Here is a 16553-nt window from a genome sequence, read left to right on the forward strand (position 1 = left end):
TCCGTGATAGTCGCATATCACGTGCCCCTTGGGGAACGGCATGGTGGCAATGACGCCTGCACAGAAGGGCGAGAGAGAGAAACACAAACACGTAAACAGCTGTTATTTTGCTGCCAAGGCAAAGTCATCACAGTAAAGTTTGCACTGTGCTTTCCCGTCTTCCCTCACCTCTGCCCTTGTGTTCTCCATATTCCTTGAAATCTATCCCCTTCCACCGTTGCTCCGCCACTGACTTGAGGACGCCTTCGTCGTCCTCAATGGCTGCCTTCAAAGGGGAGACCCACGCCTTGAACACATCCGGGAGGGAGGGGACATTGGTTTTCCATTTCTCCTTGGCTACAACGGCTGCCACCTTGGCCTCCGTCGGTCGCTGCCTGCCAGCGGAATCTGGTAAGAACAGAGGGAGCGAGTTAGTGAGGCAGTGAGTTAGTGAGTGAGGCAGGCAGTGAGTTAGTGAGACTGGGAGTGAGCGACAGAGTGAGCGAGTGAGGCGTTGTGTATGCGAGTCGGTGAGACGCACAGGCTATGGGGAAAGGAGATGCAGCCATAGCGAGACACTAGGCAGCTCTTCACAGACGGCATACAGTATCTGTTTGACAAAGACAAAGCCGGTGCCTGTCGGCGACATGTAGCACACGCTGTTCCAACTGGATGCGCCTCCATTTGAAGTAGGCCGTCAGTTTATCGCCAAACCCGGCACCGACAAGGTCCTCTTTGGAGGGCGCGAGGGCACCCATCGTCACGGGGAATTGACTGACGAAAGCGTCCCATTGGTCGTCACGTGACCCCTTCCCCGACACAGAACTGCAGGAAGAGAAAAGCACACGTGTCAATCGGGCGGCTGTGATGTCGGACGCGTTTGAGTCGCCGCCGCAACGCACGATGCTTACGTTTAGGGAATTTAGCAGACGCTTTTATCCAAAGCGCTTTTAGGCCTTTACCTTGTGTCCCGGGAAGACGTCCCAGCGGCCTCTGCCGTAAAGGGGACGAACGCGATGGTATGAACCAACGCGAATCGTTTCAGTCATCCAGCCATGGCAGGTCCATGCCCTCCTCTCCGAAAGACCTCCGTCTCACACCATAGTCCCAACGGAGCTCTTCGTTGACGTCTATGTCTCTCTTGGCCAAGAACAGGACAGTGTCTTTGGCTCCGTCCGGAAAGTTCAACTGGAACACCACAGGCTTCACGTTGGCCGCCTTGCCCGGGTGGTTCATGCGCCTCCCAAAGGTGTCCTTTCCAGGGTGGCACTCGCAGGGGAAGTTCTGGGAGTCGACGCACAGCTTGGTGCCTAGCCTGCCCCTGATGAAAAAGAGGTAGCTCATCACTCCCTCCTGCATTGCATCCATCAGCCTCTTCCCCTCGGATTCAGAGATGAGCTTTCCGTGATAGTCGCATATCACGTGCCCCTTGGGGAACGGCATGGTGGCAATGACGCCTGCACAGAAGGGCGAGAGAGAGAAACACAAACACGTAAACAGCTGTTATTTTGCTGCCAAGGCAAAGTCATCACAATAAAGTTTGCACTGTGCTTTCCCGTCTTCCCTCACCTCTGCCCTTGTGTTCTCCATATTCCTTGAAATCTATCCCCTTCCACCGTTGCTCCGCCACTGACTTGAGGACGCCTTCGTCGTCCTCAATGGCTGCCTTTAAAGGGGAGACCCACGCCTTGAGCACATCCGGGAGGGAGGGGACATTGGTTTTCCATTTCTCCTTGGCTAAAACGGCTGCCACCTTGGCCTCCGTCGGTCGCTGCCTGCCAGCGGAATCTGGTAAGAACAGAGGGAGCGAGTTAGTGAGGCAGTGAGTTAGTGAGTGAGGCAGGCAGTGAGTTAGTGAGACTGGGAGTGAGCGACAGAGGCGTTGTGTATGCGAGTCGGTGAGACGCACAGGCTATGGGGAAAGGAGATGCAGCCATAGCGAGACACTAGGCAGCTCTTCACAGACGGCATACAGTATCTGTATCTGACAAAGACAAAGCCGGTGCCTACCGGCGACGTGTAGCACACGCTGTTCCAACTGGATGCGCCTCCATTTGAAGTAGGCCGTCCGTTTATCGCCAAACCCGGCACCGACAAGGTCCTCTTTGGAGGGCGCGAGGGCACCCATCGTCACGGGGAATTGACTGACGAAAGCGTCCCATTGGTCGTCACGCGACCCCTTCCCCGACACAGAACTGCAGGAAGAGAAAAGCACACGTGTCAATCGGGCGGCTGTGATGTCGGACGCGTTTGAGTCGCCGCCGCAACGCACGAGGCTTACGTTTAGGGAATTTAGCAGACGCTTTTATGCCTTTACCTCGCGTCCCGGGAAGACGTCCCAGCGGCCTCTGCCGTAAGGGGCGGCGGATTCGGGCCCGCTGCCTCGCAGATCTTCCGACAGCTGCGTCGTGGAGGAGGGGGGGGAAGAGAAAAACAGAGACCGAGAAAAATGTCTGTTTAAGTCGGAGCATATATTCAGCGGTTTGCAATATGCCTCGTCTGGCGTGAAGAACACAAACCAACTAACAGTACTAGCACTAAAAATTACCAGCTACAAGTCACACAAGCAACCTGCTAGTTCTGGTCGCTTAGTGAGTGCGATTGCCACACCCCTGTTTAAGTAATAAAAGGGTACACTCACCGCCTCCAGAGACGGCACAAATCGGACCTGGGATTGGCCACGGGACGTCCTGTGGTCCCCAGGAAGAAGCAGCCCTTGTCGTCCGCCACTTCCCCTTGCCACGACAGGTAGAGCGGCCTGATGACCGTGAAGTAGGCACCTAACTACTGTCGGTGGGAAACGAAAGGCAAAGCTGTGAAATCCCGTCCGTGGAAACGCTTTCTTCACTTGAATGTGAACACCAAAACAAAAACATGAAAACAAAAAGGAAGACATGCTCTGCTCACCCTCTCCTCGTCCACGCTGATAACAGCTCTGTCCGCACCGTCTCCGAAGTAGATAGTCGCCCCGACACCGGCGCTCACCTGCCTGTCATTCCACTCAGTCACCTGTTACAGGGGGACTATTATTGTAGGCGAGGATACAAACAACTCGAACCGAGCAGAGTCAAAGTTGGAGGGAAACAGAAAGCGGCTGGAGGGAAACATTGGAATGAGTTACCTTGAAGTCCACCACCGTCTCTTCCGGTACACGGTGCGTGACCGTCAGGGTGGCCATACAAAAGTAGCGAAACATCGTCATCTGCTGATGCGGCAACCGTTCTCCCGTCAGGAGCCCATGGCAAGCTTCCTCCGTCCGACCCTCTTCCATCTCCAGCAGACGCTGGTGCTCAGGCCTGTTCCCTGTCTCCTGAGAGCTGACATGCATCACAGATTCATAAAAGCAATGTACACTTGAGACATGAAAATAAAAAAAAGAAGAGTCCCCTCAAATGCTAATCAAATCCTGAGCGCAACCAACCTGGGCACTGCACAATGCGCGGGGCGCAACGGTTCACCGACGACAAAGAATCCTTTGTTTTCTAGGTGGTCGACCAGTGAGCGGCGAGACGCTTCATCCGGAACCATGGCGGATAGTTCACGGTATTCCCAGCGTCTACCAACCCTGGCCCACTCTCTCTGGGACTCTTTGGCACGCTGCAATTCCGCATTGCATTCTTCCGCCGTGTCGTCCTTCATGCACACCCTCCTCAGGTGGACCGACAGTGCACCGGACCCCCTTTTGCACCGGAGGCAATAGACGAGTCTCCTGTCTGGGCGCTCCCTTCCAAAACAGAGGAGAGAGATGGATAGATAATGAATACATTAATCAGATATAAGCATATGAAGAGCTTTCACATTCAACAAACTATAACTTAAATGCTTTTTTGTCCCATCATCCTATTTAAGTCTCAGTCTCTCTGCACGTGCTTGGGGGACTCTCACTACAAGTCACTGAATCATCACTGTCCAACACAGTGATGGTCCAACATTATTCTTCATCATCATCGTCATCATCATCATCGTTCATATTATTACAACATATCAGTCATTTTCAGAAGATCTTTCCCTTCCTTGTTCCTCAAAGTATATATATGCAGTCACAAGCACGTGGATGTTTTGTTCTACATCCGTCTCAACGCATGCAGGACCCGAAAAAAACTATGCAGAAGACGGTATAAGCGCATGGATGATAATAATAATAATAATAATAATAATAATAATACATTTAATTTAGAGGCGCCTTTCAAGACACCCAAGGTCACCTTACAGAGCATATAGTCATCATTCAAAACTATGTAAAACAGATTAGGAATAAGAGGAAAACAGAGGTTAAACATGAAGAATAATAATAATTAATAACACTCAAAGACGCCTAAAGTGAAGGGGGGACCTCACTAACCACCACCAATATGTAGCACCCACTAACACACACAGGATGTTCTATATTGACCTCCATCACACATGCGCGCAGACACGGTGTATGTAAATGAATACTCTACGCAGGGGGCCAAGAAGCCACCGCCGATTCCAATCTAAATCCAAGAAAAACATACAAAAACATTTGGCCAAAAAACACAGACGCATACAAAAAACATATAATGGGATGCCCCCTGCTGCTGCAGCACTTGCATGGAATTTTCGGGAAATGGAATGTTCGGGAACTGGGATCTTCTGCTCAAGCAACTGAATGTATCTCTTCCACCTGCTCAAACTGCAAAAGACAGCTTAAGCATCCACGTGGTCCTTTTATACCCACAGAAGAACCCGCGAGGTTGCCAGGTCCGCGCCAACGCAAAGGGTTGAGCTTTGGTCACCTTTGACTCGCAGATCTGGCAACACTGACTTGACTTCAGGTAGCCTATAGCTCACCTGAGGTATAAAAACGAATTACGATAAAATAAAATAATTAAAACAAATTATACAGGCCTATTGATATTTTTCTACTGATCTGTGGTCTAAATGTTATTCATATAGGATTCCAATAATTTAAATCATTTGTATTATCAAAATCGCAGAGAGATACGCGGCTGAGACGCAGCCAGTGCTGTGACGGCGATTATTGAGTAAACTAGTTAATGTATTTGATGCGTGTGTAGGCCTGTAAAATATTTAGTCTTGCAGCAATAATAATAATAATAATAATAATAAATAATAATATATATAACTCATTTTCGTCCGCTTATCCGGGGTTGGATCGCGGGGGGGGGGGGGGGGGGGGAAGCTCAAGCAGGGGGCCCCAGACTTCCCGTTTCCGGGCCACATTGACCAGCTCTGACGGGGGGGGTCCCGAGGCGTTCCCAGGCCAGTGTTGAGACATATAATCTCTCCACCTAGTCCTGGGTCTTCCCCGAAATATGATGATCTGACAAAAAACCTCGCTGAAAAAGCATATCATTCCTCTGCCTCACTGAAGGGGCGTAGAAGTTGTCTGAACCATATTAGCTTTTATACAGGAGGAGGACGTATAAAGTGAGAGCGCTGCCGTGGCATGAGACGGGACTTGTACAGAAACAATGATTAGATCCATAATGAATGAATGAATACGTTATTCCAGACTCAGAGTTACATATTTGAACGCAATGCATTACACTGCTTGGGCGTCATCGTTTGTGTGAGGTTAGGGTTAGTGGAGACTACCTGAAGCCTCATCGGTTCTCCCCTCCTTTATATTTTTTTTATTTTTTTCAAAGAACATAGATGATAATAAACCATAACCAAATAATCCATTTGGGGACCCTTAAGCCTCATTCAGGCCGTTGGGGTGTCCTGCCCCCAATCTAATAATCCAACCCCGCTCCGCCCTCTTCCTCTCCCCTGTTGTCCACAGGGAGTTGTGTTGCAAGCCGATCAGCCTTAAATTCCGTAGGCCATGCAACAAAAAATGTTTTACCAATAAGGTGTCCGACTTTCGTCCCGTTCTGACATTGTACCTATGCGAGGAAAGGCGTGCCGCAAGGCTATTCCTAGTCTCGCCCACATATGCCATTTTGCACCGCCTGCACTCGATCCTATATACACAGTTCTTATGCCTCATCGTAATGTTCCGCTTCAGGAAACAGGTGGCCTTAGTTGTCGGGTTGGTTGCCGTCCTACACCGTCCCGGAGATGAGGGTGGTGCTGGCCGGGAGGGGAGCCTCGCTCGGACCAGGAAGTCCCTCAAATTCGGGTTCCGTTTATACGAGGATATAATCCTCGTATCCCGTACCAGGGAAGTGCCCGCCATTATTTCCTCGAAGTTCTGCCTGGTCCTCTTCATGACCCTAGTGGCCAAGGGGGAGTAAACTGCCACAAACGGTACAATATGTTTCTTACGGCCCCCCCTCTGCACAGGAGGGCCCGGTTGCCTATGAAAATCCTTCTTGACCCCTCTCAAGAAGGATCTAGGGTAACCCCTATCCCTGAGCGCCCGGAAAAGGGTCCGCGTTGCCACCACGCAATCCCCCGGCCTCGAGCAAATCCGCTTATAACGGATAAGCTGAGACTTGACAATACCCCGAAAGGTATGTTTGGGGTGGAAGCTACTGTAATGGAGGAGGGCGTGTGAATCCGTAGGTTTAAAAAAAACCTTCGTATCCAATTGGCCGGTGGTATCAAAGTCGGGCCCCCTGAACGTGGTAACATCTAAAAAGTCCATTGATGTGGGGCTGGAGAGGGGCTTAATCTTAATTGAGGGGTGGTGGGAATTTAGAATTTGAACAAATCTCTGGAACTCCTCCTCCCCATGGGTCCAGATACCCCAAATATCGTCCAAAAAACGATAATAATATATGGGCGATTTAGGGCACTTAGGCAGGATTGTATTTTCCCATGTGGCCATGTATATATTCGCATAGGCCGGGGCGAAACGCTTACCCATCGCCTTTTACTTGAAGATAATACTGGCCATCGAACTCAAAATCATTTTTGGACAAACTAATGTCCAGCAACCTGATGATGTCTTGATCTGGCCGGGATGGGTCTGGATTCTCATCCATTAGAGCTTGTACTGCTTCCAGGCCCATCCTGGTGTCAATATTAGTATACAAGCTCTCCACATCCATGGAAAAGATAAAGAAGGGGGCTGATAATTTTATGTTCCTGATTTTTCCAAGAAAATCATAAGTATCCTTCAAATAGCTCTTGTGAAGGGTCGACAAGGGGTTCAGATAATGGTCCAAAAACTCCGCTACCCAGTAACTCTCGCTCCCACAATCCGAGACAATCGGTCTTCCCGGAGGAATCTTAAAGGGAACCGGCCAGGTATCTGGTGCCTTATGAATCTTAGGGAGGAGGTAAAAGAGCCTTTTCCGGGGGGTATCCTCCCCTATTAAATACTTGCTCTGCTTCGGGGAAATAATTTTGTTGTAAGTCATAAGATCTATCACCCCCCTGATTTGGGCCGCTGTGTCCAAATAAATTGGATTAGCAAGCGGCTGGTAGTATTCTGTGTTCTGCAGTTGCCTCAAGGCTTCCTGCACGTATTGCTCCCTGTCCAGGATCACGATCGCGCTGCCCTTATCAGCTGGCTTGATAATAATGGATGTATTTTGTCGTAACTCCTCTAGCGCCTGTCTTTCCATATCTGAAAGATTAGGCTCCACCGGTATTGGTTGTGCCCCACGCAGCCCACTATGGTCCCTCAAAAATAGGGCTAGCAGCTCCCTAGGCAAGCTCGAGAGGTTAGGCTCCCAGGTCGATTTTAAATTAAAGGGGGGTGGATCCTTAGTTTGTTTCCCCTCAAAATAAGAAAGGAGTTTAAGTCTCCGGTGGTAGTCCGATAGGTGCCCCCTTAGGGCCACCTTCTGGTTATTGATGGGGGGGGTGGGGATAAATGAAAGACCTTTACGAAGAATTTTATGTGGTGTATGTAGTTTTAAGGTAAGTATAGAAATTGGGTTATAAGGTGTTCCAATGTGTGACTGGTTATATGCAATGGTTTTAGGTTAAAGATGGTTAAGATTAGGCATGAGAAATACTAGGTTATGATTAGGGTTGATGTAGTGTATGTAGTTATAAGGTAAGTACAGTGGTTGGGTTGTAATAGGTCATGTTAAGGTGTTCAAATGTGAGATTGGTTATGTGAAGTATTGTAAGGAATGGAATAGTTTTTAACATGTTGTTAAGTGCTGTCCCTCCAACAGAGTTGGAGAATGGAGAAGGTGAGCTCCTGAGGGACTATCAGATTGTAGATAAGGATAGTTATGGTCAGGGATACGTTTACGTGTTGTAAACGGATGTGCAGTTACCAAGTAGGTATGATGGGGCACCGGCAGGTGGTTTTCAGTCTGCTCGCCCTCGGACAGGTCACCTGAGTCCGAAGAGTCTGTGAATAGAAAAGGGGGGCCCCCCTTGACAGGTGAAGTAGGGTTATAGATGGGAGAAGAAGAAACGGAGGGTTCCGGTGATTCCTCGGTCAGCTGATGCTCCGGGTCTGGTGGTCCGCTGGCGTCCTCTGGTGGTATATCATCTGATGTGTTCCTGGTCCCCGCAAGCTCTGTCATCCCAATGAGGGGGACGCCTTGCGTAGCCCGGTACCGTGTTGAGGTCGTCGGGGTCCTTGCTCGTCTAGGCCGTGGGTGGGGTGGGTCCCTCTCCATAACAGCTATGGCTGTAATTTGAGCCCTTGCTGCGGCGATGGTTGCTTCGGCAATACGCGGCAGGCATCTCTGGGCCCAACGGGCCGCGGTCTCGAAGGCTTCTTTCCAATTGTGCGTCAGCAGGTCGGGGAGACCCTCCAAACTTCCTTCAACACCATCCTCGTAGTGGTGCTTGAGGATGGTGCATACTGTAAGGCCCCACTCTCTGGCCGCTCCTTCGATGAGGAGACGTGTAGACGGCGTAGGGGCAGAGGGTTTAATCATGGAGGATAGCGTGTCCACCATCTTGGAGATCGTGCGAGGTGCGGAACCCTCGTTATTCCGTGATACATGTAATAAATGATGAGACGCCTTTATAAAGGCGTATAAGCTCGTCACCAACAACTTAAATTCTGGATCTGCGGGAATATGTTTAACATCGTGACCGACCGAAGTCCGGTCCGGGTCTGAAATGGCGTCCGCATAGGATCTAGTGTAGAAACGGGGGTCGTGACGTCGGAGAGCCCTCGGGTTAGGCACTGGCGAGATTAGTTTGAGGGGGTAATCTCTCCGGTGAAGGAGAGGAGATGCACGGTCCATTATACCTTCGAGTCTCCGACGGTCCCGACCCCGGGATTCAAGGCCTAGACGGCATCTGGGTGGTGACGGTGGGTGCCAGGCCCTCGGTGGTGGGTCGGCCTGGCTGGTTCCACACTGCAGGTGGTTCATCGGACTGAAAAAACGTACACAGTGATCCTTCAAAAAAGCCACATTTTAAATGGTATTTTTTTCAGTCCGTCACAACTGGGCAGCCCCAGTAAAGATCCTCCAGATGGTGGACTGAGGAGACCAAAATAAGAAAGGAGTTTAAGTCTCCGGTGGTAGTCCGATAGGTGCCCCCTTAGGGCCACCTTCTGGTTATTGATGGGGGGGGTGGGGATAAATGAAAGACCTTTACGAAGAATTTTAAGGTGTCGGGGGTGGGGCCGGAAAGTGGAGGATAAATTAATAACTGATTTGTCCTGAATTAAGGGCTGGACAGCAGGCTCCGGGTGCGCTGGCCTAAAAAAGAACGCCAATAAGCCCACATCCGGCTACCCGTGGAGACCGTCCAATGGATCTTATCCTCCAACACCCGAAAATGGTTCTGGGTCAGCCTAGGAATATGGTCCGGGATGCCCTTAATCAACCCATTCAGGAGATTTAAATTCACCCTCTGAATAGCATCAAGGTCCCTAGAGAAGCTCACCACCGGTATATACACCCGAGCATTGGGGAACGTGGCCTTAGCCGCCGACACAAGTCTCCCCAAGGAGTCCCCCAGCAGGGAGGTGTTGCCACGGTTTCTATCATTAAACCCAAATGATAGAATAACCCTTTCCACCTCGCCTGACGTGGGGGTGTTCCGTTTGAGAAGATGTGCCGCCTGTGCGATATTAGCACCCGGAAAGCAATCCACCTGGACCCATTTGTCCATAATCAATGGCAACCTAGCCACATTCGAATCCCCTATTACCAGGGTTTTCCTTGTTGGCTCTAAGGCCCAATTCAGGTCCTTATTCCCTTTGTGGTCATGTTGTGTGAAAAGGTCTAATGGGGGGGAGGGGGGCAAATCAAAATCCGCCAGGGTAAGGGGCTTGGAACGGCCCGGCAACGCGTCCCCAGATATCCCAAAATATGGGTTGCGTTCTTTTACGTGAATCCGCCGTATCACCCCGTCCGTTCCAAAGGGAGGGGAGAGGGCTTTAGGGGGAGGTGGTGGGGGTGGGGCCTCAATATTTTCTAGCACCCGACCTAACGGCCGTACCTCTCCCGGAACCCCCATGCTATCATATGGGGCCAAAGCCCCCCTGGGATTCAATATATCCGCAGATTCCGTAGGTATTACCGGCCGATTTTGTGGGCCGGGTTGATGTTTTTTCAGGGGTGATTGATTGGGGTCTAGGTTACCCCCCTCACTAGAGGGTGGTGGCGATATTACCGCCACCGGGTGGTTCCATGTATCTTTTTTATTGTTTAGGTCCTCCCAGATGGACCCAAGGAGCCGATCTTTAATGTACGGGAACCTCTTCTTTATCCACCCCACGGCCACCCGCCAGGCTTCCTCCCATTCCCCGTTTAACGATGGGTCAATCACCCTCCTAAGCTCCCGGATCGTTTCCAGATGGTGCTCCATCAAGGTCTGGAGAGCCATCTGGAGCCAATTCTCCGCATTCCCCTTTAGGAACACGGCCGTCCCGTCCCTCGGGACCGCCGGGCAGATAATCTGGGAGAGCCACCCCTCAACCTCCCTCAGGAACCTTGGGGCTGGATTTTCCCGAGGACCCCGTTGGACCTTGTCCAGGTGGTGGCTGACCCTTATTAAGTTATAGAACTGCCGGGTCTGAGTCTGAAAATCATCTAGGTTTTTCCGCTTCATCATGGTTAAAGCCTATAGGTAAAGGGATTAGAAAAGTTTTTTTTAGGGTTAGGGTTAGGGGAAGAGGGAGGGGTTAGATTAAGAGTTGTCCTTTTATTCTTAGAGTTGGAGGATCCAAAGAGCGAACGAGCGAACGAACGAACGAACGAACGAGGTGTGCGGTGGCTACCGCTACACTCCTACCCGGCCGCCCTAGGCCTTCTCCGACTCCCATCCACCTTCTCAAACCCGGCGAAGGGCAGAGTGGTGGTGGGATGGTAAGGGACGAGAGAGAGAGAGAGGAGAGAGGAGAGAAGAGAGAGAGGGAGAGAGAGAGAGAGAGAGAGAGAGAGAGAGAGAGAGAGAGAGAGAGAGATGTCAGAAGTAACTAGGTGTGCGGTGGCTACCGCTACACTCCTACCCGGCCGCCCTATGCCTTTTCCGACTCCCATCCACCTTCTCAAACCCGGCGAAGGGCAGAGTGGTGGTGGGATGGTGAGGGGGAGGGGAAGAGGGAGAGGGAGAGGTTTGATTGAATGTTGTCCTTTTGTTCGTAGAGTTGGAGGATCCAAAGAGCGAGCGAGCACGAACGGACGGACGGACGGACGGGTTAGGGTTAGGGTTAGGTTAAGAGCCATCTACCACTTTTTAAAAACGGTTTTTTTGAGCTAGTTCGAGAACGCAGAGGGGCGTGGGAATTCGGCGACCACCCATGGATAGGTCTAGGCCCAGCGGCCTTCTTAAAAAAATATGGCGCGGTTTTTTTGGGTACTGCAATTTCGTTTTTTTTTTTACAGAGGGGCGTGGGAATTTGGGATAGTGCCAGTGGTAGCCCTTGGTCCCCTCTTCATCTCCAAGAAATTTGGCGCCCCTAGTGGCAACTTTTTTTAACATGGGAAAACAGCTATAATCGACCTTACGGGAGCTGAGGGAGGGGCGTGGGAACAAGGTTCCTATGGTTGGTAGGTATTTATGAGGCGGACCTTTGTGCAAAATTTTGGCCACCTGGTGGCTTGTTTTGGTATAGAAAATCGCATTTGAAGTTTTTCACTAAACGCGGGAAAAAGGGGTGTTACCATTTTTTTTTTTTACCAAAATTTGTGTGGAAGGTTTTCTCGGCTCCTCCAACATGGGTGCGCAGTTTTGGAGTTCTAGCTCACTTCCTTCACATAGCTACCGTTGACTCCAATGTAAAAATACTTAGAAAATTTTCTGAAAATTTGGTGAAAATTTGACAAAGTGTCTAGGAGCACGTTTTTGGCCATTTTGAGTCGTTTGGTGGTGGTCTGTGGTGCACTTTTTTGGTATATTCTAACCCTAACCCTTTTTTATTTTTTTATTTTTTTTAATTTAGGGTTAGGGCTAGGGTTAGGTCAAAATTAAAGCCGGTGCCGCCGAAGGCGGCAACGGCGGGTGCACGGGCCATCATCAAACTAAACCCCGAGATCCACGACCCACCCCCACATTCAAACCCAAAGGTTGCAGGGAACCCAGTCTGGCGATCCAAATCGCCTCCGCTCTGCGGCGCTGGGCGACAGACCAGTTGGGGTTAGGGTTAGGGTTAGGGTAGGGTTAGGGTTAGGTTAAGAGCCATCTACCACTTTTGAAAAAGGGTTAGGGTTAGGGTTAGGGTTAGTTTTTGCAGGTAATCTCTCCGGTAAGGGAGAGGGGATGCACGGTCCATCCGGTCCTCAGGCATCCTGCGATCCCGACCCCGTGATCCAAGATTGGGACGGTAGTCTCTTCGTGGTGAAGGGAGACGTCTATATCCGTCTGGTATGCGGAGACGTCGGTCCCTTGGTGGTGAATGGAAGGGCCTTTCCCTAGGTGGGTAACGGTAGCCTCTTTCCTGATATCTAGGTGGTGATGGTGGACGCCAAGGCCTCGGTGGTAGGTTGGCACGTGGAGGTGGACGCCAGGGCCTCGGTGGTAGGTCGGCCCGTCTGGCTCCATAACGCAGGTGGTTACTTGGTGGTATATAGGGACGTCGGTTTCTCGGTAGTGATGATTGGTATCCATCTCTGTCGCGTGGATATTGCCAATCCTCCGCTCGGGGATGTTGCGGCCTACCTCGTGGTGAGTGGAAAAGACCACGACGTTTTTTGTAACGCACCTCGGTCCATTCGCTCATCGTGTAAAAACGGTAAAAAGGATTTAAAAAATCGTTATAAGCTAATCCTTGATGAAAATAAGCTATTACCTAGTGAAATGATGATGAAGGTCCTTGTATTACATTTGTAAGGTATTTATTGTAATTCTTACAAAAGATTCGACGTTTCGACCTCATGCGGTCTTCTTCAGGAATGATATAACAAGGTCATTACATACTGGTAATAGCAATTCCCGCGGAAACTCGTGGGAGAAACCACTTCCCGTGGTAGCCGGGGATGACATTAATTCCACGAACAAATTAGAAAAAAGATGAACAGCATAAAGGGCATAGTATATAGGTAAGTGTCCTATAAGATACAATATAACAAAATACGATGGTAAGTATTTACATTTGTTTTAATAAAACTATAGAATATAATCCCCGCGTAAAGGATGAAAAAACGCCCGTCGTGGTAAAATAGTGCCCCCAGATGGTTTGGAGAGGAACGATACATGAAAACAATGAGTGGTAATAACAACCACCTTAATATAATGAAAAGGAATCAACTGGACTTTATTTGTGATAATCAAAAACCAAAAACGTCATTATACAATTAAAACATTCATAATCTTGATTAATGTAAACCAGAAAGAGAAGATGTAGACGTGTAAGGTTAAGGTTAGGTATAAGAAATGCTGGGTTAAGGTTAGGGTTGTAAATGGTATGGGTTAGGTTCTTTTTAAGGTTGGTTGTTGTTGGGGTCTAACGTTAAGGTTGGGTATGTGTGGGCGTATAGCTATAGCTCCCAATTTGTCAATCCAACGGTCCTCTCTCGTTCTCCTCTGGTCAAGGGTCCAGGTAACGTTCCCCTGTAAACCAGCCATTTTCAAAGCATCCAAGCCATGGGCTCTAAAGTGCTGAATTAGTGGTAAATCTGGGTATCTGTTGTTATTAATATCTGTATTATGTTGTCTGATACGAGTTGCCAATGTGATACCTGTCTCCCCTACAAATTGGATGGGACAAAGGGAACAGTGAATAAGGTAAACACAGTTATATGAAATAGGAGTGAATTGTTGGGTTATTTGGAACCATAGATTGTTTATATGATTTTTTACAAAATGAAGTCTAACAAATTGTGGGTTAAGATCCTTAGGTTCAGCCCTCTTATCCAAGGGTGAAAACAAGGCTCGAACAAGTATATCCTTTAAATTTTTATTTCTTCTATATGCCACGATAATTTTGTGGTCATTAAATGGTGTGTGTTTGGTAAGGAGGTTGTTAAAATTGGATTTAAGCATTTTGCTAAGAGTTGTTCCTATCGAAGTATATGTTATTATAAGTGGGATAGATTTGGTTTGGTTCCTCACGATATCCTTTTTGTTTAGGTATGTTTTGTAACAGTTTCTAAGGAAGGGTCTAGAATAACCTATTCTTAAGAGCCTGGAAAAGTATCCGAGTAGCTTCTTTAAAGTCAACCTTATTGGTGCATATTCTGTTAAATCTTAATATTTGAGACTTAACCAGTCCCTCATATGTGTGCCTCGGGTGGAAACTGTCTTTAAATAGGAGGGCATGTGTATCTGTTCCTTTGAAGAATACTTTTACATCTAGGATTGAGGTTAAATGGAAATCTTGGCCTTTATAAGTTGTGGTATCCAGAAAAACTATTGTTGTGTTGTTGACCTCATAAGTGAGTTGAATCGATGGATTATGGGAGTTTAGGATGGACATGAATTGTAAAAATTCTGTTCGAGATCCTGGCCATATACCCCATATGTCATCCAAATAACGAAAGTATTTCAATGGTTTAATCTGGCATTTAGAGAAAACTTCTTCTTCCCATTGGGCCATGTATATATTAGCATAAGCAGGGGCGAACTTCTTACCCATAGCTGTCCCCTTAATTTGTAAGTAAAATTGGTTGTTAAAAACAAAGTCATTTCTAGTTAAGTTGATATCCAATAACTGTAATATTTGTCTATCCGGACGTGTTGGGTCTGGAAATTTTTCCAAAGTGTTCTTTATACATAGGATGCCATCAGGAATAGGGATGTTAGTATATAGGCTTTTAACATCCATGGAAAACAATAGACATTCAGGTGGTACTATTAGTGATTTAATTGTTTCCACAAAGTGATATGTATCTTTTATATAAGATGGATGCTTAGTAGAAAGGGGATTTAGAAAAAAGTCTAAAAATTCAGCAGTGTAATAAGTCTCACTGCCACAATCAGAGACAATTGGTCTGCCCGGGGGGATTTCGAAAGGTATTGTCCATGTTGTAGGATCCTTGTGTATTTTAGGTAGTACGTAAAAACGTCTAGGTTTGGGTTCATCCTCTCCAATAAGATATTTGTGTTGTTTATCATTGATAGGGTTAGTTTGATATGGTAATCTCTCCGGTAAGGGAGAGAGGATGCACAGTCCATTATACCTTCGAGCCTCCGTCGATCCCGACCCCGGTATTCAAGGCCTCTGCGGCCTCTGGGTGGTGACGGTGGGTGCCAGGCCCTCGATGCTGAGTCGGCCCGGCTGGTTCCACACTGCAGGTGGTTCTTCTGCGCTGTAGTATGGCATCGGTGTCTTGGCGGTGAGAATAAGCCGTCTTCATTGCTCAATGGACATTGCCAATCATCTATCTGATGAAAATGAGGCCTATCTCGTGGCGAATGGAAAAAACCACGGCGTCCATTATCGCGCGTTCTAGTTCTATCGCTCATATTGTTGGAGCGGAAAAAAGGATAAAAGTAGTTGTTGTATCCTTGAATAAAGATTTGCTATTACCAGAATTGATGATAGGATTCCTTGTGTTATAATTGTAAAATATTTATTGTATTTTTACAAAGAATATGCATTCGACGTTTCGACCTAATCGGGTCTTCTTCAGGAATGGCAGTACAAGGTCATTACAACAAGTAATAGCATGTCCACGTGACCTCCCAGAAGATGCAACTTCCTGTGTTGTCGGAGATCATCATGTAATAACATATAATAGAGAATTGGAGATGAACCGCTCAAAAAAGCATATTGTATAAACTAGTATTATTTAAGGTCCATTTATATAAACATACATAGTCGAGTATTAAGGCGAGACACGGCAGGTGAAATATCGATTTTTTCATGCCCTGGTCAAATTTGAGATTTTGAGCTAGTTTGCCTCTTTAACTTGTTATCTTTCATACTACCGTAAAGAAAACGTCAAAATTACACATTTATGTGTCTGTTTCACTGATTTAGTTCAGCCGCGGCATCCATTTCGTCCTAAAGAACTAAAGTCGATTCATTGGCTGACGGCGCTTTTCTGCTAACGTGATTCGCTCAGTGCCTCACGTGTTGTCTTTTTGACATTTCCGTGTTAGCTGGCCGCGGGAACTTTAGAAATGCCTCGTCTTACTAAATTGTCCGCTAAAAGAAAGACACAAATGGGTCTAGCAAGATCCACGAGAATATATCAGCCGGCCGAATTGCCTCATAACCCTCCAGTGAACAGCGCGTCCGGTCGTAAGTTGTTTACTAACCGTGAGGTGATAGAGGGTGCCACTGACTGCGCGACACAGCAGTGGTTGATTGTCCATGTCTCTCG

The 16553-nt window shown here is 48.2% G+C and overlaps 1 protein-coding gene across 1 annotated transcript; it reads right to left on the reverse strand.

Moving 5' to 3' along the window:
* Positions 1-1020: 1020 nt before the first annotated feature.
* LOC130406634 (uncharacterized) lies at positions 1021-2875 on the reverse strand. The gene is made up of 6 exons (XM_056612301.1): positions 2862-2875; positions 2621-2737; positions 2297-2380; positions 1990-2174; positions 1549-1767; positions 1021-1436 (listed from the first exon to the last, which is right to left on the reverse strand). Exons 1-6 carry the CDS (start codon positions 2873-2875, stop codon positions 1021-1023), a joined length of 1035 nt encoding a protein of 344 aa, XP_056468276.1.
* Positions 2876-16553: the final 13678 nt, after the last annotated feature.

The sequence above is a fragment of the Gadus chalcogrammus genome, chromosome 16 (genome assembly GCF_026213295.1).
Source record: "Gadus chalcogrammus isolate NIFS_2021 chromosome 16, NIFS_Gcha_1.0, whole genome shotgun sequence".
Taxonomy (NCBI): domain Eukaryota; kingdom Metazoa; phylum Chordata; class Actinopteri; order Gadiformes; family Gadidae; genus Gadus; species Gadus chalcogrammus.

Coding starts and splice junctions, on each gene's coding strand:
- LOC130406634 (XM_056612301.1), bottom strand. Junction 2,381..2,620: donor TTGTGCCGTCTCTGGAGGCG/GTGAGTGTACCC, acceptor TCCACGACGCAG/CTGTCGGAAGATCTGCGAGG. Junction 1,437..1,548: donor TGGAGAACACAAGGGCAGAG/GTGAGGGAAGAC, acceptor CCTTCTGTGCAG/GCGTCATTGCCACCATGCCG.